The sequence below is a fragment of the Arachis stenosperma genome, chromosome 5 (genome assembly GCF_014773155.1).
Source record: "Arachis stenosperma cultivar V10309 chromosome 5, arast.V10309.gnm1.PFL2, whole genome shotgun sequence".
Lineage (NCBI taxonomy): Eukaryota > Viridiplantae > Streptophyta > Magnoliopsida > Fabales > Fabaceae > Arachis > Arachis stenosperma.
This window is the reverse complement of record NC_080381.1, coordinates 39,851,371-39,878,965: the sequence shown is the minus strand read 5'-3', so window position 1 is coordinate 39,878,965 and position 27,595 is coordinate 39,851,371. Positions and strand designations below refer to the sequence as shown.

The 27,595-nt window shown below is 40.7% G+C and overlaps 1 protein-coding gene and 1 non-coding gene across 2 annotated transcripts; both read left to right on the top strand.

The window, feature by feature from the left end:
- The first annotated feature begins 7,588 nt into the window (after positions 1 to 7,588).
- On the top strand, positions 7,589 to 7,696 carry LOC130984909 (small nucleolar RNA R71). The gene has a single exon (XR_009088812.1). It is a non-coding gene; the product is annotated as a small nucleolar RNA R71 (small nucleolar RNA).
- Positions 7,697 to 10,478: 2,782 nt separating this feature from the next.
- LOC130980730 (uncharacterized) lies at positions 10,479 to 11,519 on the top strand. Its single transcript, XM_057904379.1, has one exon. The coding sequence runs from the start codon at positions 10,479 to 10,481 to the stop codon at positions 11,517 to 11,519; it is 1,041 nt and encodes a 346-aa protein (XP_057760362.1).
- The last annotated feature ends 16,076 nt before the right edge of the window (positions 11,520 to 27,595 follow it).

Genomic DNA, 27,595 nt, shown 5'->3' with positions numbered 1-27,595 from the left:
AGGATTTATTTGTGGAAATTCTAGACAGTGCGAAAAACCGGCTCGTCAGCGGCGTTTGATTAGATTAGAAATCTCTTAAGATAGATTACCCTTTTATGGTACTACGGCTTAAGTTGTATTAAAGAATTACCTATTATGCTGTTTTGTTTTATGGATATGGAGTCTAAGATTGCCTTTGGCATCCCGAGGTCTTATGTCCTACATCACTGGGAACTGTTACCATACTGAGAACCCCCGGTTCTCATACCATATTTCTGTTGTGTTTTTTAGATGCATGTCGCATCCCACCTCGATGAGTTGTCTGGTTGGTGACAGGAACGGAGGATCTGGATATCTTTTGGAGTTCTTTTGATTTATTATATATATATATATATATATATATATATATATATGTCTCTCACTTTTGTACTTGGATTGGCCTAGAGGCTTGTATTTGAGAGAACAAAACTTGTATAAGCTGTTTTCACTGTCTAGTTTCATATATGGTCTGTATCTAGCTAGTCGGCTTAAACTCTGCGAGTTATGACTAGCGTCTTATGATATTATACAATTATACTATGATGTTTTGTTATTTTATACCTGGTCCTTATGCTTTAAGTCAGTAGCTTCGCTAGTACGTTCTGCGCTTTTTAAATCCTGTTTTTGAGCCACACTCTTCATCGGACTTCTAGATAGTATTAATTCCTTTTATATAATATATGTATAAGCTTAGAACTGTCATAACCTTTGATTAACCTTTGCTTTACGATGCAAGGTAAGGCTTAGGCTAATTAGGGTGCTTCATTTAGTGGTATCAGAGCGGTTCGTCCTCTTGAGCCTGAGAGATGGACCGATTGTGCTTCATTACATACTCTGTGTGTCTTTTCTTTGATTTTATTAGGCTATCTGTTTGATATATGCATAGCATGCTTGTTTGTGAGTGCCTGTTTGGGATAAATTGAAGCACTAGACTTTTGATATTGAGACTGATCACTTTGATATCGATTGTTTGGTGTAGACAGGAATCCTACATGGCCACTCACGGACGAGGTCACGGACGTTCACGTGAGAGTAGGAATGAGCAACCGGCGGATAACCATGCCGAATTCATGGCGGCAATGGTGAACCTGGCCAACACTATGGAGGTGAATGCTGTTGTAACTGTACAAGCTGTACAGAGGCTAGGCCAACCGGCCGGGAACGGCAATGAAAATATGAACGGCAAAGGGAATGCTCATGCTAACACTGAAGAAAATAGAGATAACATGGGAGGCATTCCGATGACTTTGGCAACCTTTCTCAAGGTTCATCTGCCAACATTCTGAGGATCAACTAATCCTACTGAAGTGGACCACTGGTTCCAGGCTATGGAGCGTGCTTTACAGGCACAGCATGTTCCATACAATCAGTTTGTGGAGTTTGCCACTTATCAGCTTGCGGGAGAGGTGGTGGACGAAATTGTGATCATCAATGGCGCCATCAACATGGTACGCTCAATTGCAATCTCAACTCTTTATCACAACTTCGCACAACTAACCAGCAAGTGCACTGGGTCGTCCAAGTAATAAACCTTACGCGAGTAAGGGTCGATCCCACGAAGATTTTTGGTATGAAGCAAGCTATGGTCATCTTGTAAATCTCAGTCAGGCATATTCAAATGGTTATGGATGATTTATGAATAAAACATAAAATAAAGATAGAGATACTTATGTAGTCCATTGGTGAGAATTTCAGATAAGCGTATGGAGATGCTTTGCCCCTTCCGTCTCTCTGCTTTCCTACTGTCTTCATCAAATCCTTCTTACTCCTTTCCATGGCAAGCTGTATGTTGGGCATCACCGTTGTCAGTGGCTACAGTCCCGTCCTCTCAGTGAAAATGTTCAACGCGCTCTGTCACAGCACGGCTAATCATCTGTCGGTTCTCAATCAGGTTGGAATAGAATCCATTGATTCTTTTGCGTCTGTCACTAACGCCCAACCTTCAGGAGTTTGAAGCTCGTCACAGTCATTCAATCCTTGAATCCTACTCAGAATACCACAGACAAGGTTTAGACCTTCCGAATTCTCTTGAATGCCGCCATCAATTCTAGCTTATACCACGAAGATTTTGATTAAGGGATCCAAGAGATATCCACTCAATCTAAGGTAGAACGGACGTGGTTGTCAGGCACACGTTCATAGGTGAGAATGATGATGAGTGTCACGGATCATCACATTCATCAAGTTAAGGAACAAGTGATATCTTAGAACAAGAATAAGCTGAATTGAATAGAAGAACAATAGTAATTGCATTAATACTCGAGGTACAGCAGAGCTCCACACCTTAATCTATGGTGTGTAGAAACTCCACCGTTGAAAATACATAAGAACAAGGTCTAGGCATGGCCGTGAGGCCAGCCCCCAAAATGTGATCAAAAGATTCAAAGATCTAAAGATTGAAAGACTGAAAGACCGAAAGACCTCTAATACAAAAGCAAAAGGTCCTATTTGTAGAGAACTAGTAGCCTAGGGTTTACAAAGATGAGTAAATGACATAAAAATCCACTTCCGGACCCACTTGGTGTGTGCTTGGGCTGAGCATTGAAGCTTTCATGTGTAGAGACTTTTCTTGGAGTTAAACGCCAGCTTTTGTGCCAGTTTGGGCGTTTAACTCCCATTCTTGTGCCAGTTCCGGCGTTTAACGCCGGTCAGTTTTGAGCTGAGTTGGAACGCCAGTTTGGGCCATCAAATCTTGGGCAAAGTATGGACTATTATACATTGCTGGAAAGCCCAGGATGTCTACTTACCAACGCCGTTGAGAGCGCGCCAATTGGGCTTCTGTAGCTCCAAAATATCTACTTCGAGTGCAGGGAGGTCAGAATCCAACAGCATCTGCAGTCCTTTTCAGCCTCTAAATCAGATTTTTGCTCAGGTCCCTCAATTTCAGCCAGAAAATACCTGAAATCACAGAAAAATACAAAAACTCATAGTAAAGTCCAGAAAAGCAAATTTTAACTAAAAACCAATAAAAATATACTAAAAACTAACTAAAACATACTAAAAACATACTAAAAATAATGCCAAAAAGCGTACAAATTATCCGCTCATCACAACACCAAACTTAAATTGTTGCTTGTCCTCAAGCAACTGAAAATCAAATAAGATAAAAAGAAGATAATATACAATGAATTCCAAAAACATCTATGAAGATCAGTATTAATTAGATGAGCGGGGCTTTTAGCTTTTTGCCTCTGAACAGTTTTGGCATCTCACTTTATCCTTTGAAATTCAGAATGACTGACTTCTATAGGAACTCAGAATCTAGATAGTGTTATTGATTCTCCTAGTTAAGTATGATGATTCTTGAACACAGCTACTTTATGAGTCTTGGCCGTGACCCAAAGCACTCTGTCTTCCAGTATTACCACCGGATACATACATGCCACAGACACATAATTGGGTGAACCTTTTCAGATTGTGACTCAGCTTTGCTAGAGTCCCCAATTAGAGGTGTCCAGGGTTCTTAAGCACACTCTTTTTGGCTTGGATCACAACTTCATTATTTTTTTCTTTTCTTTTCCCCTTTTTTTTCGTTTTTCTCCTTCTTTTTTTTCTTTTTTTTTTTCGCATAAACTTCTTCTCTTTTTTTTTTTTTGAATTCACAGCTTTTTCTTGCTTCAAGAATCATTTTTATGATTTTTCAGATCCTCAGTAACATGTCTCCTTTTTCATCATTCTTTCAAGAGCCAACATTCATGAACAACAAATTCAAAAGACATATGCACTGTTCAAGCATACATTCAGAAGTCAAAGTATTGCCACCACATCAAAATAATTAATCTGTTATAAAATTTAAAATTCATGCAATTTTCTCTTTTTCAATTAAGAACATTTTTCATTTCAAGAAAGGTGATGGATTCATAGGACATTCATAACTTTAAGGCATAGACACTAAGACAATAATGATCATAAGACACAAACATAGATAAACATAAGCATAAATTTTTGAAAAACAGCAAAATGAAGGACAAGGAGATTAAAGAACGGGTCCACCTTAGTGATGGCGGCTTGTTCTTCCTCTTGAAGATCTTATGGAGTGCTTGAGCTCCTCAATGTCTCTTCCTTGCCTTTGTTGTTCCTCTCTCATGATTCTTTGATCTTCTCTAATTTCATGGAGGAGGATGGAATGTTCTTGGTGCTCCACCCTTAGTTGTCCCATGTTGGAACTCAATTCTCCTAGGGAGGTGTTGATTTGCTCCCAATAGTTTTGTGGAGGAAAGTGCATCCCTTGAGGTATCTCAGGGATTTCATGATGAGTGGGATCTCTTGTTTGCTCCATCCTTTTCTTAGTGATGGGCTTGTCCTCATCAATGAGGGTGTCTCCCTCTATGTCAATTCCAACTGAATAACAGAGGTGACAAATGAGATGAGGAAAGGCTAACCTCATGAACTTCTACTTCCTCTCCAATCATGATGCTATGAATCATGATGGCTCGGTCTATAGTAACTTCAGACCGGTTGCTAGTGGGAATGATTGAGCGTTGGATAAACTCCAACCATCCCCTAGCCACGGGCTTGAGGTCATGCCTTCTCAGTTGAACCGGCTTCCCTCTTGAATCTCTCTTCCATTGAGCGCCCTCTTCACAAATGTCTATGAGGACTTGGTCCAACCTTTGATCAAAGTTGACCCTTCTAGTGTAAGGGTGTTCATCTCCTTGCATCATGGGCAAGTTGAATGCCAACCTTACAGTTTCCGAACTAAAATCTAAGCATTTCCCCCGAACCATTGTAAGCCAATTCTTTGGGTCTGGGTTCACACTTTGATCATGGTTCTTGGTGATCCATGCATTGGCATAGAACTCTTGAACCATTAAGATTCCAACTTGTTGAATGGGGTTGGTAATAACTTCCCAACCTCTTCTTCGGATCTCATGTTGGATCTTCGGATATTCACTCTTTTTGAGCTTGAAAGAGACCTCGGGGATCACCTTCTTCAAGGCCACAACTTCATAGAAGTGGTCTTGATGCACTCTTGAGATGAATCTCTCCATCTCCCATGACTCGGAGGTGGAAACTTTTGCCTTCCCTTTCCTCTTTCTAGAGGTTTCTCCGGCCTTTGGTGCCATAAATGGTTATGGAAAAACAAAAAGCAATGCTTTTACCACACCAAACTTAGAAGGTTTGCTCGTCCTCGAGCAAAAGAAGAAAGAAGAGAGTAGAAGAAGAAGAAAATTGAGGAGATAGAGGAGGCTATGAGGTTCGGCCAAGGGGGAGAAGTAGTGTGTAGGTTGTGTGAAAATGAAGGAGGGAAGATGGGTTTATATAGGGGTGGAAAAGGGGGTATGGTTCGGTTATTAATGGGTGGGTTTGGGAGGGAAAGTGGTTTGAATTTGAATGGTGAGGTAGGTGAGGTTTTATGAAAGATGGATGTGAGTGGTGAAGAGAATAGTGGGATTTGATAGGTGAGGGGTTTTTGGGGAAGAGTGGTTGAGGTGATTGGTGAATGGGTGAAGAAGAAGAGAGAGGATGGTGGGGTAGGTGGGGATCCTGTGGGGTCCACAGATCCTGAGGTGTCAAGGAAAATTCATCCCTGCACCAAGTAGCGAGCAAAAATGCTCTTTATGCCAATTCTGGCGTTAAACGCCGGGCTGGTGCCCATTTCTGACGTTTAACGCCAGCTTCTTGCCCTTTCTTGGCGTTTAGCGCCAGTCTGGTGCCCCTTTCTGGCGTTTAAACTCCAGCAGGTCCTTCCTCCAGGGTGTGCTATTTTTCTCTTATTTTTCATTCTGTTTTTGCTTTTTCAATTGATTTTGTGACTTTTCATGATCATCAACCTACAGAAAACATAAAATAACAAAGGAAAATAGATAAATATAACATTGGGTTGCCTCCCAACAAGCGCTTCTTTAATGTCAGTAGCTTGACAGAGGGCTCTCATAGAGCCTCACAAATACTCAGAGCAATGTTGGAACCTCCCAACACCAAACTTAGAGTTTGAATGTGGGGGTTTAACACCAAACTTAGAAGTTGGTTGTGGCCTCCCAACACCAAACTTAGAGTTTGACTGTGGGGGCTCTGTTTGACTCTGTTTTGAGAGAAGCTCTTCATGCTTCCTCTCCATGGTGATAGAGGGATATCCTTGAGCCTTAAACACAAAGGATTCTTCATTCACTTGAATGATCAATTCTCCTCTGTCCACATCAATCACAGCCTTTGCTGTGGCTAGGAAGGGTCTGCCAAGGATGATGGACTCATCCATGCACTTCCCAGTCTCTAGGACTATAAAATCAGCAGGGATGTAATGGTCTTCAATCTTTACCAGAACATCCTCTACAAGCCCATAAGCTTGTTTTCTTGAATTGTCTGCCATCTCTAGTGAGATTCTTGCAGCTTGTACCTCAAAGGTCCCTAGCTTCTCTATTATAGAGAGAGGCATGAGGTTTACACTTGACCCTAAGTCACACAGAGCCTTCTTAAAGGTCATGGTGCCTATGGTAGAAGGTATTGAGAACTTTCCAGGGTCTTGTCTCTTTTGAGGTGATCTCTGCCTAGACAAGTCATCCAGTTCTTTGGTGAGCAAAGGAGGTTCATCCTTCCAAGTCTCATTACCAAATAACTTGTCATTTAGCTTCATGATTGCTCCAAGGTATTTAGCAACTTGCTCTTCAGTGACATCATCATCCTCTTCAGAGGAAGAATACTCATCAGAGCTCATGAATGGCAGAAGTAAATCCAATGGAATCTCTATGGTCTCAGTGTGAGCCTCAGATTCCCATAGTTCCTCATTAGGGAACTCATTGGAGGCCAGTGGACATCCATTGAGGTCTTCCTCAGTGGCGTTCACTGCCTCTTCCTCCTCTCCAAATTCGGCCATGTTGATGGCCTTGCACTCTCCTTTTGGATTTTCTTCTGTATTGCTTGGAAGAGTACTAGGAGGGAGTTCAGTAACTTTCTTACTCAGCTGACCCACTTGTGCCTCCAAGTTCCTGGAGGACCTTGTTTCAGTCATGAAACTTTGAGTGGTTTTGATTAGATCAGAGACCATGGTTGCTAAGTCAGAGTGACTCTGCTTAGAATTCTCTGTCTGTTGCTGAGAAGATGATGGAAAAGGCTTGCCATTGCTAAACCTGTTTCTTCCACCATTATTGTTGTTGAAACCTTGTTGAGGTCTCTGTTGATCCTTCCATGAGAGATTTGGATGATTTCTCCATGAAGAATTATAGGTGTTTCCATAGGGTTCTCCCATGTAATTCACCTCTTCCATTGAAGGGTTCTCAGGATCATAAGCTTCTTCTTCAGATGAAGCATCCTTAGTACTGCCTGGTGCAGCTTGCATTCCAGACAGACTTTGAGAGATCATATTGACTTGCTGAGTCAATATTTTGTTCTGAGCCAATATGGCATTCAGAGTATCAATCTGAAGAACTCCTTTCTTCTGATTCGTCCCATTGTTCACAGGATTTCTTTCAGAAGTGTACATGAATTGATTATTTGCAACCATTTCAATGAGTTCTTAAGCTTCTGTAGGCGTCTTCTTCAGATGAAGAGATCCTCCAGCAGAACTATCCAATGACATCTTGGACAATTCAGACAGACCATCATAGAAGATACCTATGATGCTCCATTCAGAAAGCATATCAGAAGGACACTTTCTAATCAATTGTTTGTATCTTTCCCAAGCTTCATAGAGGGATTCACCTTCCTTCTGTCTGAAGGTTTGGACTTCCACTCTAAGCTTACTCAATTTTTGAGGTGGAAAGAACTTTGCCAAGAAGGCATTGACTAGCTTTTCCCAAGAATTCAGGCTTTCTTTAGGTTGTGAGTCCAACCATATTCTAGCTCTGTCTCTTACAGCAAAAGGGAATAGCATAAGTTTGTAGACCTCAGGGTCAACCCCATTGGTCTTGACAGTGCCACAGATTTGCAAGAACTCAGCTAAAAACTGATGAGGATCTTCCAATGAAAGTCCATGGAACTTGTAATTCTGTTACATTAGAGAAACTAATTGAGGCTTAAGCTCAAAGTTATTTGCTCCAATGGTAGGGATAGAGATGCTTCTCCCATAGAAGTCGGGAGTAGGTGCAGTAAAGTAACCCAGCACCTTTCTTGTATTGTTGGCATTGTTGTTGTTTTCGACTGCCATGTCTTCTTCTTTGAAGATTTCTGTTAGGTCCTCTACAGAGAGTTGTGCCTTAGCTTCTCTTAGCTTCCGCTTCAAGGTCCTTTCAGGTTCAGGGTCAGCCTCAACAAGAATGCTTTTGTCTTTGCTCCTGCTCATATGAAAGAGAAAAAAACAAGAAAATATGGAATCCTCTATGTCACAGTATAGAGATTCCTTGAGGTGTCAGAGGAAAAGAAAAATAGAAGGAGAGGTAGAAGAATTCGAACTTATCAAAAGAGATGGAGTTCGAATTGTTCATTAAGGAGGAGTGTTAGTCCATAAATAGAAAGATGTGAGAAGAGGGGAAGAAATTTTCGAAAATAAATTAAAAAGATTTTAAAAACATTTTGAAAAACACTAAGGGATTTTCGAAAACCAAGAGTGGAAAAGAAATCAAGTGATTTTTGAAAAAGATTTTGAAATTAGAAATCAAAAAGATATGATTGAAAACTATTTTGAAAAAGATGTGAGAAAAATATATGATTGAAAAGATATAGTTTTAAAAAGATATGATTGAGAAGATATGATTTGAAAAACAATTTAAAAAGATTTGATTTTAAAAATTAATGACTTGGCTAACAAGAAAAGATATGATTCAAACATTGAACCTTTCTCAACAGAAAAGGCAACATACTTGAAATGTTGAATCAAATCATTAATTGATAGCAAGTATTTTTGAAAATGGAAAGAAATTGATTTTGAAAAAGATTTGATTGAAAAGATTTGATTTGAAAAAGATTTGATTTTGAAAAGATTTTGAAAACTTGAAAAAAATTTGATTTGAAAACAAAATCTTCCCTCTTGTGCCATCCTGGCGTTAAACGCCCAGAATGGTGCACATTCTGGCGTTTAACGCCCAAAACACTACCCTTTTGGGCGTTAAACGCCCAACCAGGCACCCTGGCTGGCGTTTAAACGCCAGTTTTCCTTCTTCACTGGGCATTTTGAACGTCCAGCTTTTTCTGTATAATTCCTCTGCTGTATGTTTTGAATCTTCAATTCTCTGTATTATTGACTTGAAAAGAAACAAATTAAATTTTTTTTTGGATTTTTAATGATGAAGAATAATCAAAACGCAACTAAAATCAAATAACAATGCATGCAAGACACCAAACTTAGCAGTTTGTATACTACTGACACTAACAAAATGGGAATGCATATGACAAACAACAAAAATACTCAAGACAAGAGAATTTAAAGATCAGAGCAAGGAAATCATCAAGAACATCTTGAAGATCACTTAAGACACATGAATGAATGCAAGAAGAACAGAAACATGCAATTGACACCAAACTTAACATGAGACACTAGACTCAACAAGAAACATACAATATTTTTGGTTTTTATGATTTTGTAATTTTTTTGGATTTTTCGAAAATTAAGTGGAAAAGAAAATAAAGGTATCAAAATTCTTAATGAGAATTCCAGGAATCATGCAATGTTTGTCTAAAGCTTCAGTCTAAAGAAATTAGACATGGCTAGCCAAGCTTCAGCAGGACATTACATTCAAGAGCTAAATTGATGAGAATCAATCAGCTTTGGTGATGATAAGAACATCACCTTGAAACACTAGAATTCATTCTTAAGAACTCTGAAAAATGCCTAATCTAAGCAACAAGATGAACCGTCAGTTGTCCAAACTCAATAATCCCCGGCAACGGCGCCATCAACATGGTACGCTCAATTGCAATCTCAACTCTTTATCACAACTTCGCACAACTAACCAGCAAGTGCACTGGGTCGTCCAAGTAATAAACCTTATGCGAGTAAGGGTCGATCCCACGAAGATTTTTGGTATGAAGCAAGCTATGGTCATCTTGTAAATCTCAGTCAGGCATATTCAAATGGTTATGGATGATTTATGAATAAAACATAAAATAAAGATAGAGATACTTATGTAGTCCATTGGTGAGAATTTTAGATAAGCGTATGGAGATGCTTTGTCCCTTCCGTCTCTCTACTTTCCTACTGTCTTCATTAAATCCTTCTTACTCCTTTCCATGGCAAGCTGTATGTTGGGCATCACCGTTGTCAGTGGCTACAGTCCCGTCCTCTCAGTGAAAATGTTCAACGCGCTCTGTCACAGCACGGCTAATCATCTGTCGGTTCTCAATCAGGTTGGAATAGAATCCATTGATTCTTTTGCGTCTGTCACTAACGCCCAGCCTTCAGGAGTTTGAAGCTCGTCACAGTCATTCAATCCTTGAATCCTACTCAGAATACCACAGACAAGGTTTAGACCTTCCGGATTCTCTTGAATGCCGCCATCAATTCTAACTTATACCATGAAGATTCCGATTAAGGGATCCAAGAGATATCCACTCAATCCACTGCAAGGAAAGCGAAGGAGATAGAACTAATGCAGCTAAAACAAGGTTCCATGTTTATGGCTGAGTACACCAACAAGTTCGAAGAGCTTTGTAGAATTTCTCGGGTGTGTCAGGGTGACCCGGAGACCTTCGAGAGCTGGAGGTGTATTAAGTATCAGAGGGGTTTGAAGGACAACATTATGACTGCTATGGCTCCTATGGAGATCCGTGTCTTCTCCGACTTGGTGAACAAAGCAAGGGCGGTGGAGGAATATGCTAAGACAGTGGCTGCGTCCAAGGACACTCATGGAGGAAGCAGTAGTAAAGGGCATGGCAAGTATTATCATCCAAGAGGTCAAAGCTTTAAGAGTGGAGGAAATGCGCATCAAGGTCAAGGAGGTTTCAGAAAGAATACTCAGAATCAGTTTCAATATGCTAAGGGGAGAGGAAATCAGAGTAAGAATTTCCCGGATTTGACTTGTGTGCGTTGTGGGCGTTTTCACCCTTATGATTCATGCAAGATTGGTTTAGGTTGTTGTTTCAACTGTGGTTTTCCTGGTCATATTGTGAGGGATTGCACTCGTGGGAAGAACCCGACTGCGGGTCAAAGTCAGCACCAGGGGCGAGTTTTTGCTGTGAATGCCAAGGATGCTTCCAAGGCAGATCCGTTGATGAAAGGTATTTATTTATTTGGTGATAAGACTTTAATTGCATTATATGATACTGGAGCAATGCATTCTTTTATCTCGTTTGCTAAAGTTGAAGAGTTAGGCTTGAAAGTGTCAGAGTTGCCGTTTGATCTGCATGTACATACTCCGCATCAGACAATTTTGACTAGATCAGGTTGTAGACAAGTAGGTTTCAAGCTTGAGGGTAGAGATTTTATACATGATTTGATCTGTTTACCTATGGTTGGGTTGGAGATGATTTTGGAGTTTGATTGGTTATCAAAAAATCGAGTTTTGTTGGATTGGTTTGAACAGACTATTCGATTTATGCCGGAAGGAGATAGTGGGGCAGTGATAACCGCAGGATATTACCTGAACTCTGTTATAGTGCATTGTGGCGGGGAAGAGTGTCAGGGTTATTGACGTCGGGATTTTTGCCAGTATAGAATTTCATAAAAACAGTCGCGTTGTAGATATAGTCTCTAAACCGACAGAAATCCCTTCGTACAAACGTTTAGGTGTCACAAGTAACAAACCCCTTTAAAAATTGTTAACCGAGTATTCGAACCACGGGTCGTCTTCTCAAGGAACTACAAGGGGGTATGTTCTTATTATTGGCTATGGAGATTGTGAATTCGGGGTTTCAAGAATGAGGAATAAGTAATATAAATGGCAAGTAAAATAAATGGCAATTAAAATAAATAAATACTATAAAGCAACTTTTGGCAAGGTGAGAGAAATTAGAAGTCCAACTTAGTTATCCCTCTCAACAATAATAAAAATTGTATCTTAATTCCACTTAATTAACCTTTGAAGCAAAGGTAAGTCAAGGGATTAATTAGTTTGACCTTCGAATCCTATTTATTTCCTAAGAAAAAGTTGGGATTATTGAAGTTCAGTTCAATTAGCAAGATAACGATTATCACTTACGCTGAGTTTGATAACTGTTGAGTTACTGATTTCTTAACCAAGGCCCAAAAGGGGGAAAAAATAAATTGCTGGAATAAAATATCTTCAGATCGGAAGCAATGGTAGCATAAATAAAAGCAAGCAATCATAAACTAAAAATACCTCAATTATCATTAATTCAAACAATAATCTGTGACATGGAATAATTCATAAATAAATTATAAAAGTAAATAATTAACTCAAATGCTGGAATAAATAGATAAAGTGAAAGGGAAGCTTAAACACAAAGGAACATAAAAACCTGGATCGAGAGTCACTCTTACAAGCTAAGAGAAGTCCTAAATCCTAATTCTAAGAGAGAGAGGAGAGAACCTCTCTCACTAAAAACTAAATCTAAATCATGAAAAGTGAATTATGAAAAGCCTCCCATGAATGGATGCATTCCCCTACTTTATAGCCTCTAGTCTATGCTGTCTGTACTTGGATCTGGGCCAAAAAGGGCTTCAGAAATCGCTGGGGCGTATTCTGTAAATTCAGATTCGTGGCCTCTGTCACGCGTCCGCGTGGGTCACGCGGTCGCGTCATTCGGAGCTTTTCCTTGCCACGCGGTTGCGTCAGTCACGGCATCGAATGGAAATAAAGGTAATTAAAATAATTAATTTTAAAGCCTAGGAAACATGTTTTTCGCATACATCACGTAATAAGGAAGGGAAAGTAAAACCATGCAATTAATGTGAATAAGTAGGTGAAGGATTGTGTAAATCACTCAAATTAAGCACAAAAGAACTCATGAAATATGGGTTTATCAACCTCCCCACACTTAAACACTAGCATGTCCTGATGCTAAATCCAAGGTAAATAATTAAGGTTAAAGTGATGGAATGTCATGCAATGCAATCTAATTTAAATGCAACTACCTAAATGAATGATGCATCATGCAACTCTAACTTATTCACTCATATATAAAGCTTACATGTAATCAAGTTAGTTCACATTCTCAAGGAGTCATGTATATATATATGGGAATAATAAAGCATTTTAGCAAATGAGATGGGAAGGGAAATATCGTACAAACTTACAAAACAATTAGTAAATATAAGCACAGATATATGTTGATGAGTTATAGAACCCTCACTGGATTTTGTGTTTACTCTCTAGTCACTCAGTGTTTATTGGGTTTATCCACTCTATTTTTCTTTTCATTCTTACTTCCTATAGCTTTGTTCTTCATCTAACCAATCAACAATTATAGAATATAGTCATACCAAAAAGTCATGAGGTCTTTAATTAAGGTTGTAATGGGGTCAAGGTAAAGGTAAGGATTTATATATAGGCTCAAGTGAGCTAATAAGTGAATCCTCAATTGAACTAAGATCTCACCTAACATACATATTTAGCAAGATAAAACTTCTTTACCTATTCTCCCATATTATCTCACTTATTGTTACATGCTCATGTTTCACTTTTTTTTTTAAGCATGCTTCACAAATTTTATTTTATTTCTTTTTTAACTTTTCTACCTTTTGTTTCTATCATCCATGTTCCCAAAAGGTTTTCCACAATTTACTCTATTTATAATTTTCTATGTTAAGCTAACCAAGGATTCACTTGGGATTTTCTTTTGTTTTTCTGCTTAAGGCTAGTAATTTGGCTAAATAGAATAAATGGGTTTTAAAAGGCTCAAGGGGGGCTAACAAGGTGATGTAAAAGGCAGGCTATTTTTGGGGTAAGTGAGCTAAAATCAAATGATGGCCTCAATCATTCTTTTGGTATGTATCTACATTCTATATTCTATAATTAGACATATAGATTAAAGCAAAGTAAAGAACATCAGAATAAAAAGAAGCGAAACACACAGGAATAAAATTATGGTTTGAATGCAACCATACAATCAAGCTCAAGACTCACAGGCTGTGTGTTCTCTAACTCAAGCATCATATATCATCTATATATTGTATGCAGGTTTAGTTAAAAATTCCCATTATTCTCATAAAAAAATTATTTAGGGTAGCTTTTAAAGTTTTAATGTTCCTCCTTGATGAAATGTTGTCAGCTTAACTACATCATGAATGCTATATACAAGGTTTATGGATTGGAATATGTTATGTTCACTTTCTTAGCTTACTTTCTTTTTATATTTTTCAATTTAGACTATGCTATCTTATGTTAAAAAAGTAAACTATACTAATTAATCCACTAATAAGTTAGAATTGCAAACTAAACTAAATAACTAAAATAAACTAAATAGCTAAAATATGAACTAAAAATGCAAAATGCAGAAATAGAGTAGAAATACATCAAAGTAGCAATGTATAAGTACTCAGAAAATAACAATAAAAAGGAAGAATACAGAAAAATATCCAAAATAAAAGAAAAAGAGATGTAGTGGTTCACCAAAATAAAAACGCCAGAGATAGTGACCTCCCCACACTTAAAAGGAAGCATCGTCCTTGATGCTCAATCAAGCCGGGTGTGAAGGAGTGTCATCACTGGTAGGGATGGTAGATGGGGGCTCTGTGGTGGTGGTGGGCTGAGAGTCTGGCTGCTGAAGAGGAGGTGCTGACTGGACCGGGATCTCAGGATCTGCAGCCTCAATCTGATGTGGGACCTCCTGGGGTGGTACAGTCTGCTCTGCGCCTGCCTGCTGATGGGTCTCTGCCTGGAAATCAGTCTCCTCCTCGTGCTCATCCTCCTCCTCCCCGGATGGCTCTGATGGTGTGTCTGGCTCGGAGGGGATGTCAGCGCCCTGTCGGATCATCAGCTTCAGATGCGAATATTGTCACCTGCTGCGACGCTCTAATCTCTCATACCGGCGCCAGTTACGGCGCTCCATCTGATTGAGCTGTCTGAATAGGTGGTGGATGAGGCGGTATACGGGCTCAGAGGCAGGTGGAGGGGCAGTGGTGGCAGCAGGAGCAGCAGTGGATGAAGAGGGTCCAGCAGATAGTGGGGCAGTATCATCAGTAGCAGTAAAAGGTAATGGTCTGGCGCCCAAAGCAATGAAGTTCCTACTGTGAGGAATGATCTTCCTGCAGTCCGCAGCCGGTGGTCTCTCATCGGCATCCTCCCATGGCACGTCAGCTCGACGGCCCAACTGTGTAACCAGATAAGGAAATGGGAGGGTGCCGTGGACGTGGACCCTGGCCATATAATGCCAGATAAATCGTGGTAGATAAAGGTCCTTACCCTCCATCACACACCATAGGAGGGTGATCATGGCAGCTGGAATCTCTGTCTCATGAGTACTCGGCATCACATAATTGCTCAAGATCTGATGCCATAACCGAGCCTCGTCATTTAGGTACACCCGCTTGATACCCTTGGGCAGGGTGGTGTCCTGACCCATCTCCCAAGGAACAGTCGGGTCTAGAGCTATCCTGGCCTTGACAGCGTCCCAATCAAACCTCAAGAAACGCATGTCCTCCTCAGCCTGTTTGTAACCATCCGGCTGGTCAGACTTAGGTGGGAGCTGTAGAATGTCCTCGATGGCCTCCTCAGTGACCAATATCTGCTTTCCTCTCAGGTTCACTGCATCTAGGGTAGTGAGGTAGTAGTTGCAGTAGAATTCCCTAACCCAAGATGCATTGACCTCTGTCAGTGCTCTCTCCAGAAAGAACCATCCCCTTTGCTTGATTTGCTCAGTGGTGTATTGCTGGAGTTCTTCTGGAATCCTCAGTGTCCTTTCCAGGTAAAGGTTCCTGGAGGTTGCAAAGGCCGGGTACTTTAGCTCACAGTACCGGTTTGCAAATTTCATTGGATCAGTGGTAGGGAGCAGCTGGTCAGCTTTCTCCTGTTGTGTGAAATGTTTCTCCCGCCATGAGGAATCGTGCATGAGGTCAATGATAGACTGAGAGGAATCTCCTATCTTGCGCTTTCCAGTAGCTTTGCCTTTGCCTTTCCTCTGTGAGGTAGACATCCTGAAAAATAGAAAACCATGAATTATATAAAAAAATAGGAAAACAATCAGGCAATGAAACACAGGAAACCCAGAGCAGCAAAAGAGAATGAAAATGAGTTAGGTAAATGTGCATTAAGGATTGTATAGCAGTGTAAAGATTTGGAAGGAATAATGTACAATCGAAAATGTATCAGAATTCACGTTAAATGGAAAAAATAATCATTATGCCATGGTAAGAAAGTTAGAGGAAAGTGAAAGATTAGAAAAGAGATTTTGAAGAGTTAGTATGGGTAGAATTTGAAAAAGGAGTTAGTAAATTAAAATTAGTGAGACATTAAAATGTGGGTTAAAGTAAGTGGTATAAAGAAAATGTTCCATGTAACAAGGATTCACATGTAAGAACAGAAGTAACTCATAACCAAACAAGGAAAACAGTTGGATGTTGATTCAAAGAGATATAAAGAAGAATTAGAATTAGAGCATCACAGAAGCAGTTTAGAAACCAGGAAATCAAAGAGGATAAGAAAAGCCTGCCGTGGCATTCATACAATGGGTTCGTTAAAGCAGTGGAAAAATAGAGTTCAAATTGCGAAACTAAGATAGAATGAAATTATTTTTATAGAAATTTGGCCAGCATTCCGGCTAAAATTGGATTATCCCGGAAAATAAACAGCAATCAAAGCAGTTCATATGAATGAATAAACAAGCAGTAGGTACATATATAAAATATAAACAAGAAATTTCAATGTCAACAGCAGCAATATACCAGGAATATAGCATATGAACAGGATTACAGCAGCAATAGATTTGCAAATATGATAAAACAGAAGCAAGAACAGTGCAAATAAACAGACCTAGATCCACTAACCACAGCTTAAGCTACCTAACAACCTAAGAATCCACTACAACATGCAAGACTATTTGTCCTAATCATGAACATACACGGAAAAAAAATACAGAAAAATGATGAACGGATAGAAGGGATTGCGGGTTGCAGAACCTGGAGAGGCGAAGGATTTAGAACGGGGTAGAAAGACTGCGGGGTGGCGGCGGTGGCAGACACGGTGGTTCAGAGGGAATTGGCGGAGAGGGGGGAAAGAGAAGAAGAAAGAAGAAGAAAGAGGGGGGTTGATACGGCGGTGGTGTCTGGACGGCGGTGGTGGCTAGGTGGTGGCGTGGCGGCGGCTGGGTGGTGCTGGGTGGTGGCTGGAAGGAGAAGAAGCAGAGAGGAGGAAGAGGGTTAGGGGTGGGCTGCGCTTCTGATAGGGTTCGCGTGGTTGGGGGAGTTATAGTTTCGAACTCACGCGGCCGCGTGGGGGACACGGTCGCGTGGTTGGGGTGAAAGTGGGAGTGACGCGATCGCGTGGGGCGCGCGATCGCATGAGTGGGGTAGAAGAGGAGTGACGCGATTGTGTGGGTCATGCGATTGTGTCGCTTGAATTTGTGCTAAACGCACGACTCGAGCGCCGTTTCAGCGCAACTCTCTGTCTCCTTTTGGGGTGATGTGCAATCCATGCGACGCGATCGCGTCGCTCATGTGGTCGCGTGGGATTGGTATTGTGTAAGTGACGCGATCGCATGGGGCATGCGATCGTGTGGGCCAATTTGTGCGAAACGCACAAGAGCCGCATGATTCCAGCCTAACTTTCTGTTCGTTGGATCCTTACGCCGATATATATATCACGCGGCCGCGCGGGTCATGCGGTCGCATGGGTGGTTTTTTTCGCGATATGGCGCGATCGCATGGGGCATGCGGTCGCGTCGTGCACCTTTTTTTTTAAACTGAAAAATGCAGGATGCAATGATTAACATGAATGTTATGCATGATTCCAGGTTAATATTAAAACGAAAAAGGAAAAATGAAAGCAATAAACAAGAAATAAATTGAAAAAGAAGCGACCATACCATGGTGGGTTGTCTCCCACCTAGCACTTTTAGTTAAAGTCCTTAAGTTGGACATTGGAAGAGCTTTCTGCTATGGTGGCTTATGTTTAAATTCGTCCAAAAATCTCCACCAGTGCTTGGAATGCCAATAGCCTCCGGGGTCCCAAACTAGGCATGTAAAGCTTCTGAGCAGCTTCAAACAGAATATCAGGCTCCCGGAATGACAAATGCTAGGATAGAGTCCATGTTTCCAAGCCCTGCTTTTAAATCCGCCTCCGTCTTGATCTACATGTTTCCCTTCGGACGGTTTAAAAAGTAAAATCTCACCATGGTGACCAAACGTTCTCTGTGATCCATGCAATTGAGCATGATACCAATCCGTGTACTTCGAAGTGAAGCGTGGAACCTTGTTGAACCTTGTGCACCAGCTCTGAGTACGAGTCATTTCCCTCTTACTCTTAAAGCCGCAGAGAGCTCTAAGTTAGCCATCTGTTTCAAGTAAACCATATTCAAGTGAATAAGTAAAGTTATAAGTTAAGGATTGTACCCACTTGAAGCTTGTATTAGGTGGTAGTGGCCTTGGGATAGGTGTTTCGGGTGATTCTGTAAGTTCTACTCTCTTATGCTTTTCTGTGAATTCCTCCACTTCTTTGCAAAGATCTTCAATTGTATCTGTGTCTGAGTCAAATTCTTCTGTGTCTTCCTCATCACTCGAGTCATAGATTGGAGGTTGAGAGAAATCTACCTCTGCATCATTTTCGTATTCACTTGGGGAAGATTCTTCTGTCTCAAGGAATTCACTTGCAGATGCAAGTTCATCACTGAGAGAACAGGACTCGTGATCATCATCATCAAGGAAACCTGTGTCCTAGGTTATGCCGTCCAGTTCTTCATAAGATATTTGCATTGAAGGCGGTGCAAAATCCTCCTCGGCGTCAATTGTAACATCCTTGAAGGAGTTTTCCACGACAACCGACTCTTCCTCTTCTGCAATGATAGCTTTCTCTACTTGTTCTAATACGAAGCTATGTTCTATGCTGTTCACTGGAGCTTCCAGCGTCTCCTTCGTACTGCTTTCTTCATTGGATTCTCTGCATAAAGCCATGGAGGTCTGTTGAGGGGCTGAGCGTCCGGAAGGCAATTGTTTTAGCCTCTCCACCATTGCTTGCTCCAGTTGATGAAGGACTGTAGTACATTGTTTTAGTGATTCTTTGAGGCTACCCTGTGATTCTGACTTTGATGGATATGGGTACTGTGTATGGGAGAGCGGTGGTTCTTGGGGGTAATTGGATTGGCATTAGGGCGGATAAGGATCGTATGGTGGTGAATGGCGAAAAGAAGCTTGTGAGTGTGGTGGTTCGAGGTCATGTTGAGAGGATGGTCTATAGGCACGGGGTGGGGCTTGTTGGTAGTTACAAGGTTGTCCACCATATCTTTCAGCTGGGTATGCATTGTAGAATGGTCGTTGTCCATGATATCTTGGAGGGTGTGGTTGCCTAAAGGGTTGATTATATCCTCTTGACTCCATCCATCCTTGATTGATCTGACCTTGATGCATATTCCTACTGTGGTTTCTATTTCTTTCAACAAAGTTTGAACCAAACTTAAAGCGAGAGGGGTGAGAATTCATTGTAGATATCAGAAATAAGGGGGTGAAAAAAAGAAAACAAATAAACAAGTAAAAGAAAAATATTTTTAATTTAATTTAGAATTATTTTTTTTGAAAATATTTACAATAACCAATAATAAGGCACACGTTTGCAATTCCCCGGCAACGGCGCCATTTTTGACGTCGGGATTTTTGCCAGTATAGAATTTCATAAAAACAGTCGCGTTGTAGATATAGTCTCTAAACCGACAGAAATCCCTTCGTACAAATGTTTGGGTGTCACAAGTAATAAACCCCTTTAAAAATTGTTAACCGAGTATTCGAACCTCGGGTCGTCTTCTCAAGGAACTACAAGGGGGTATGTTCTTATTATTGGCTATGGAGATTGTGAATTCGGGGTTTCAAGAATGAGGAATAAGTAATATAAATGGCAAGTAAAATAAATGGCAATTAAAATAAATAAATACTGTAAAGCAACTTTTGGCAAGGTGAGAGAAATTAGAAGTCCAACTTAGTTATCCCTCTCAACAATAATAAAAATTGTATCTTAATTCCACTTAATTAACCTTTGAAGCAAAGGTAAGTCAAGGGATTAATTAGTTTGACCTTCGAATCCTATTTATTTCCTAAGAAAAAGTTGGGATTATTGAAGTTCAGTTCAATTAGCAAGATAACGATTATCACTTACGCTGAGTTTGATAACTGTTGAGTTACTGATTTCTTAACCAAGGCCCAAAAGGGGGAAAAAATAAATTGCTGGAATAAAATTTCTTCAGATCGGAAGCAATGGTAGCGTAAATAAAAGCAAGTAATCATAAACTAAAAATACCTCAATTATCATTAATTCAAACAATAATCTGTGACATGGAATAATTCATAAATAAATTATAAAAGTAAATAATTAACTCAAATGCTGGAATAAATAGATAAAGTGAAAGGGAAGCTTAAACACAAAGGAACATAAAAACCTGGATCGAGAGTCACTCTTACAAGCTAAGAGAAGTCCTAAATCCTAATTCTAAGAGAGAGAGGAGAGAACCTCTCTCACTAAAAACTAAATCTAAATCATGAAAAGTGAATTATGAAAAGCCTCCCATGAATGGATGCATTCCCCCACTTTATAGCCTCTAGTCTATGCTGTCTGTACTTGGATCTGGGCCAAAAAGGGCTTCAAAAATCGCTGGGGCATATTCTGTAAATTCTTATTCGTGGCCTCTGTCACGCGTCCGCGTGGGTCACGCGGTCGCGTCATTCGGAGCTTTTCCTTGCCACGCGGTCGAGTCAGTCACGCTTCCGCGTCATATGCGTTCTGCTTAAGGCGCGCGGTCGCGTTAGTTATGCGGCCACGTCGCTGCGTCTTCGCTTCTGGCACGCGATCGCGTCGTCGACGCGATCGCGTGGATACCAGTTTCCTTAAAGCTCCGTTTTGCCTTCTCCTTCCATTTTGTATGTTTCCTTTTTCATCCTTTAAGTCATTCTGCCTTAGAAAATCTGAAACTACTCAACACACTAATCATGGCATCGAATGGAAATAAAGGTAATTAAAATAATTAATTTTAAAGCCTAGGAAACATGTTTTTCGCATACATCACGTAATAAGGAAGGGAAAGTAAAACCATGCAATTAATGTGAATAAGTAGGTGAAGGATTGTGTAAATCACTCAAATTAAGCACAAATGAACTCATGAAATATGGGTTTATCAGTTATATCTTGTTAACTGCTACTGCTTCGGGCGATACCCAAGGCTTATATCAGATCCTGGTAGTTAGGGATTTTCCAGAGGTATTTCTGGAGGATATTCCTAAATTCCCATCACAAAGAGAGATTGAGTTTGCAATTGAATTGGTGCCGGGAGCCGGACCAGTGTCGATTGTGCAGTATAGGATGGCCCCGAAAGAGCTGGCCGAGTTAAAGGTGCAGTTGGAGGAGCTTCTGAACAAGAGGTTGATTCGACCGAGTGTGTCACCATGGGGAGCACCAGTTTTATTGGTGAAGAAGAAGGATGGATGAATACGACTGTGTGTGGATTACCGTCAGTTGAATAAAATGACTATGAAAAATAAGTACCCGCTGCCAAGGATAGATGACTTGATGGATCAACTGCAAGGAGCTGGAGTATTTTCCAAGATTGATTTGAGATCTAGTTACCATCAGATAAGGGTGAAAGAGGATGACATCCCTAAGACCGTGTTTAGAACACGTTATGGACACTACGAGTTTGCGGTGATGTCCTTTGGGTTAACGAATACACCTGCTGTCTTTATGGATTATATGAACAGAGTCTTTCGTCCCTTTCTGGACAAGTTCATGGTGGTTTTCATAAACGACATCTTAGTTTACTCCAAGACGGCGAAGGAACATGAGGAGCATTTGAGGATTGTACTGCAAATCCTGAAAGAGCGAAAGTTGTATGCTAAGTTGTCGAAGTGCGAGTTCTGGAAGTAGAAAGTAAAGTTCCTAGGTCACGTGGTGAGCAAAGGAGGTATAGCGGTGGATCCTTCTAAGATAGAAGCGGTGATGGAATGGGAAAGACCGACGATAATGATGGAAGTCAGGAGCTTCTTGGGGTTAGCCGAATATTACCGGAGATTTATCGAAGGATTTTCCCGGCTTGCACTACCAATGACCAAGTTGACAAGAAAGGAAGCGCCTTTTGTTTGGACGTCGGAGTGTGAAGAGAGTTTTCAGACTTTGAAACAGAGGTTAACTTCAGCACCTGTTTTGATCTTGCCAGAACCGCATGAACCGTTTGAAGTGTACTGTGACGCTTCCTTGAAGGGTTTGGGTTGCGTGTTGATGCAACACTGGAACGTGGTGGCTTACGCATCGCGTCAGCTGAGACCGCGTGAAGTGAATTACCCAACTCATGACTTGGAATTGGCGGCGATTGTGTTTGCATTGAAGATTTGGAGACACCATTTGTACGGAGTGAGGTTTAGTGTCTTTTCTGATCATAGAAGTCTCAAATACATCTTTGATCAGAAGGAGCTAAATATGCGTCAGAGGAGGTGGATGGAATTGCTTAAGGATTATGATTTTGAACTGAGTTATCAACCTGGAAAGGCGAATGTAGTGGCAGACGCTTTGAGTCGAAAATCCTTGACAATATCTTGGATGAGACTCATGGAAGAGGAGTTGATGGAGAAGTTTGTGGATCTTAAGTTGGATATTGGTGAGGATGTCAGAAGAGTCTGCTTAAATCAGTTACAAATCTCAAGTGACTTTAAATCTGAACTCCTAAAGGCTCATCAGAACGATGACGTGTTACCAAAAGTATTGCCAGCCATCGAACAAGGGAAGCAATGGAGAGTGTCATGGGATCAAGACAGATTATAGAAATTCAAGGGTAGAGTCATTGTGCCAGATGTGGGGACGTTGCGACAAGATATATTGAGAAAAGAGCAAAAGAGCGGATTTTCTATTCATCTGGGAAGTACTAAGATGTACCATGATCTGAAGATTATGTTCTGGTGGCCTGGTATGAAGAAGGATGTGGCAGAACATGTCTCAAGGTGTCTGGCATGTCAGAAGGTGAAGATAGAACATCAGAAGCCATCGGGAATGCTTCAACCACTTGAAATACCTCAATGGAAGTGGGAAGGTATTGCAATGGATTTTGTGACCGATTCACTGAGGACTAGGTCGGGATTTGATGCGATTTGGGTGATCGTGGATCGCTTAACCAATTCTGCTCACTTTCTACCTATTCGAGTAAACTGTTCCATGGAAGAGTTAACAAGGTTGTATATAAAAGAGATAGTAAGGTTGCATGGTGTGCTGTCGAGCATAGTGTCGGACTGTGACCCCCGATTCACATCAAGGTTTTGGGGAGCTTTTCAAAAGGCTTTTGGTACAAAGCTTTGTCTTAGTACGGCATATCATCCACAAACAGATGGATAGTCAGAAAGGATTATTCAAATGTTGGAAGATATGCTGAGAGCGTGTGTTTTGGACCAACCTGGAAGTTGGGACCGCTACATGCCATTGGTGGAGTTTGTGTACAACAATAGCTTTCATGCGAGCATTGGGATGGCTCCGTATGAGGCTTTGTATGGACGGAAGTGCCAGTCTCTGCTTTGTTGGTATGAATCGGGCGAAGCAAGTATTTTGGGTCCAGATGTGGTAGCAGAGATTACGGAGAATATTAAGAAAATATGAGAAAGGATTTTGACTGCTCAGAGTCGACAAAAGAGTTATGCAGACCAGAGAAGAAAATCGTTGGAATTTGAAGTGGGAGAACATGTGTTTCTACGAGTTACCCCCACAGCTGGGATTGGAAGAGCAATCAACACCAAGAAGTTGAATCCGAGGTATATTGGACTATTTCAGATCCTAAGGCGTTTTGGGCCGGTGGCATACCAAGTGGATTTGCCACCTCACCTATCTAACCTACATGATGTGTTCCACGTGTCACAACTCTGTAAGTACACGGCGGACACGACTCATGTGTTGGAGCCTGAGACGGTTGAGTTGAGGGAAAACTTGACTTTCCAAGTGAGACCGGTCAAAGTTGTTTGGAAGCGAGCAGGATTATCATGAGCTTTTCTCAGGTAATTCAAGTTTTGAGGGAAAATTTTCTTATTTGGTGGGGAGAATGTAAGAACCGTAATTAATAGAACCTGTTAATTAAGTGGTTATATTGCCCAAATTTGATTTCGAAAAGTTAGAGTGACAATTTGAGGTTTTAAACATCATTTTTGGACTCAGTGGATTTATCCGAGCCAGAAAATGTGTTTTCTGTGAAAAACCATGAAAAATAGTGAATTGGCAATTGAACCGGTTCAAGTCTGCCCGGTGCTGCGCGAGAAAAAGTGGAAACAGTCAAAAAGCTTAGAAAAACAGTAGAAATGGAAAACCAGGCATTAATTTTAAAGGTTTGGCCTATAGTTGGGCCAAACGGGCTAAAAATGCTAAAGGGTTGAACTGGACCCAAGTCCAACATATATAAAGGTTCATGTAGTGAATCTTAGCCTCATAAACACACACACTTCAGATTTGAAAGAGGGAGAGAAGAAGAGGTTTAACCCTAATCACCTCAATCTTCTCAAGCTCATATCTTGAGTTCTAGAGCTTCGATTTGTGTGCCGTCAGCGACTACGCGTTTCTTGTGAAGAGCTCTACAAAAACCATCCAAGAAACTCTAGTGGTAAGCTCGAAATCTCCCCAGTTCTTTTCTCCAAAATTTTGGGTACCTAGGGTTTTGGATTAAGTGAGTTTTTGTGATTCTTGATGTTTAGGTTCACTCTAATCCTTGCTTAGCTTTGGGTTTTGCTGTAAGACCCAGAATCTTTGAAAAGTCTTATTATGATCAAGTCTCAAATCCTACAGTTATTTATAGCCTTAATTTTGGAGATTTATTTTATTAAAGATAATTAAGGCAAGTTTTGATTTATTGGATTTGAGATGAGTTATGATTATTATCCAATTTTATAATTATTGGATTATTTTCTATATTTAAAGTATAAGGTTGATAGTTATGAAATAATAAGGATTTTATATGATTCGGATTAGATAAGTAATATTTTAAATATTATTACCGCTATTTTGAAAAATGAAGAAATTAAGTATATTATTTCTAATTTTTAGATTTGGGCATTTTATTGAAAATATTTGTAAAATTGATGAGCCAATAGTATTTTTATACATTATTATTGTTGGACTAGAATTTATTTCTAATTACTATATTATTCCCAATTTCATTTGAAATTACCAAATCACCCTCAGCCCTAATTTTTGAAAAGGAAAACCCTAACCCTGAAAACCCTAACTAGAACCCATTTCTCCCTCTGAACCCAGTAGCCGCACCCCACTTGTTTCCCTCTCACCCTCCCATTCACAGAAACATGGAAAGGAAGAACGGGAAAATAAAAGATGGAGACTGGCCCAGAAGGAGAGAAGGAACGGGGAAAGAATCGGCGCCGCCGGCTGGGCACTGCCGCCGTGACTGCCGGACTGCCGCACGCGAGGAGCGCCGTCGTCGAAGCCGCCCCGTTCATCCCTGCCCAGTCGCGGTTCTACCACCATCATCCCATTCCGTCGCCTGAAGAGTGTCACAATGGTGAGAGAAAGCTCGTGCGCAGGGGAGAGGAAGGAGGCGCTGGTTAGCCGCCGCACCTTGCCGTCGATCACCATTGAACCGCGCCGGACCCAGAACTGCGAACGTGAGGGGTGCGATGCAGGAGCCGACACGAGGAAGAGGGAGCGCGCGTGCGTACGCAGGAGAAGGGCGAAGCTGCTATCACCACCGTTGGTGAGCTGCGCCGCCGTCGACCTTGCCGCAGAGACAGTCGCCGTCCTTTATGGTAGAGCCAGAGAGAGAGAGAGAGAGTTCGGGAGCAGAGCAGACGAGAGAGATCTGAAGGTGTGCTGGGAGTCCAGCCACCGCGCCCAGCCGCTGTTTGCGTCGCCGGCACCGCCTCGGTCGGAACTGCCGCCATCAGAAAAGGGTTCTGGCCACCATGGGTGGTTTTGCGACTCCCGGGACCACCGTCGGAGCCTCTGGCTACTTCTGCCGTCGCCGGAAAAACTCTACCGGTAAGGGCTTTGAATTTGGTTTTTATTCGTTTAAGATTCCGACAGCTTTATCGCCTCTGTATGTGGGTTTCAGTTACCAACGCCGGAGTCCGGTCGCCGCTGTCACTTAAGGTGGCTGACGTGCTACTGCCGAACCGGTTCAAGAGACCGCCGCTGTTCGGTTAAGCCGTTTCTTCTTCGGTAAGTATGTTTCGGAAAGCCTCACGTTAGTTTTCGGTTGTGTTTGGTTAATAAATGAGTTTTGGTAACGTGGGGTCGAGTCCTGATTGTTATATGTTGCAATTAGTGTTGCTATGGTTATTGCAAAAGTGGCTGGGAGCTGAGGTTTTGGATGCCGGTGATTTCGAGTTGAGGCGGAAAGGACTCTGTGAGACGTTTGGGTTATGGATTTGCATTTTGAGGTAGGGGCGCTTTCCAAAAACTATGTTTTATGTATTGGAATTATTACATATGGATACTGATGTGAGATATTGTGTATTTGGTGATTGTATCTGCCTTATGTATTATTTTGATTGATCGAATGATTATGGATGTTGGTTTGGCTGAATTGTTGTGCGGCTTTGTAAATTGTAATGTTTGAAGTTGATTCTTTAAAGGTTTGAAATCTAAGTTTAATCCGTTGAGGATTAAATTGATTTGAGTTAATTATTTTGATGATTTGAGAAGTCGAATGCACTTTTGAATTCAGCCTGGTTTATTTTAATTGATTTGGTTTTGGACAAAAGATTTGTTATTGAACCGTTTCTTTAAAGCTTTGGAAATAAGTTATATCGATTGATATTGAGTTGATTTTGAAATGGTATCCTTGAGATACGCCATGAGGCGATTGTTGGATTTAGCTTGCTTTAAATTGATTTCTGGTTTTGAGCTGTTGAAAAGAAATGAGAAATGGTTTAGTTGGGACCCGAACCGGGTGGCAAAAGTCCAAGTTTTAGGGGAGGTGCTGCCGAAATTTTTATAAACTCTTAGTCTTGTTTGAAAGGTTATTTAAAAAGGGTTGGATTTGAGAAATTATATTATTTGATTTATTAAGAGAATATTTATGTTTTCAAGCTTAATTCATTTAGTGAACTTATGCGTTGAGTTCGGCTTATTTAGAAATGACTATTTGTACAGTTTGAATTACTGAAGGGAAGAATAAAGCTCTAATATTGATTTCAATATAAAAAGGAGTTTTTAGTGATTTCAAAGGAATCTAGACTTTTGATTGATTAATCAAGTTTGAGGCATTTTGGAAGAGTTAGAAAAATGGGTTCTAAAAAGAAACATGAAAGCGGTTTGATTCAAATGAACCGGTTCCGTTTCAAATGAGTTAATTTTTGGACCAGGTTGGAACTTGTGATTTTGTATGGCCGGTTTTATAGTAAATTCAGTTTTATTTACTTGAACTGAGAAATCTATGATTTTAAGAGTTTCAATGAATTTTAAGGAATTGATATAGGTTGACCTTCCCTAAAGACTTGGGACTCTGCCGAGAAATTTTGTTATAAAATCCCATTGTTAGGTGGGTGATTTTAATTACTTTGAAATAAATCTTTACCTTTCCATGGTTCTGGAAGTTTTGGAAAGAAAATGCCGCGAGTGGCTTTGTTTTAATAAGGGGACTCACTTTGAGTAAATTTGGCTTACGAGCCTGAGATGATTTGAGAAACGAGATTTCTAAA

Excerpts from the sequence above, each read along its gene's own strand:
- LOC130980730 (XM_057904379.1), top strand. The coding sequence starts at position 10,479 with ATGCAGCTAAAACAAGGTTCCATGTTTATGGCTGAGTACACCAACAAG.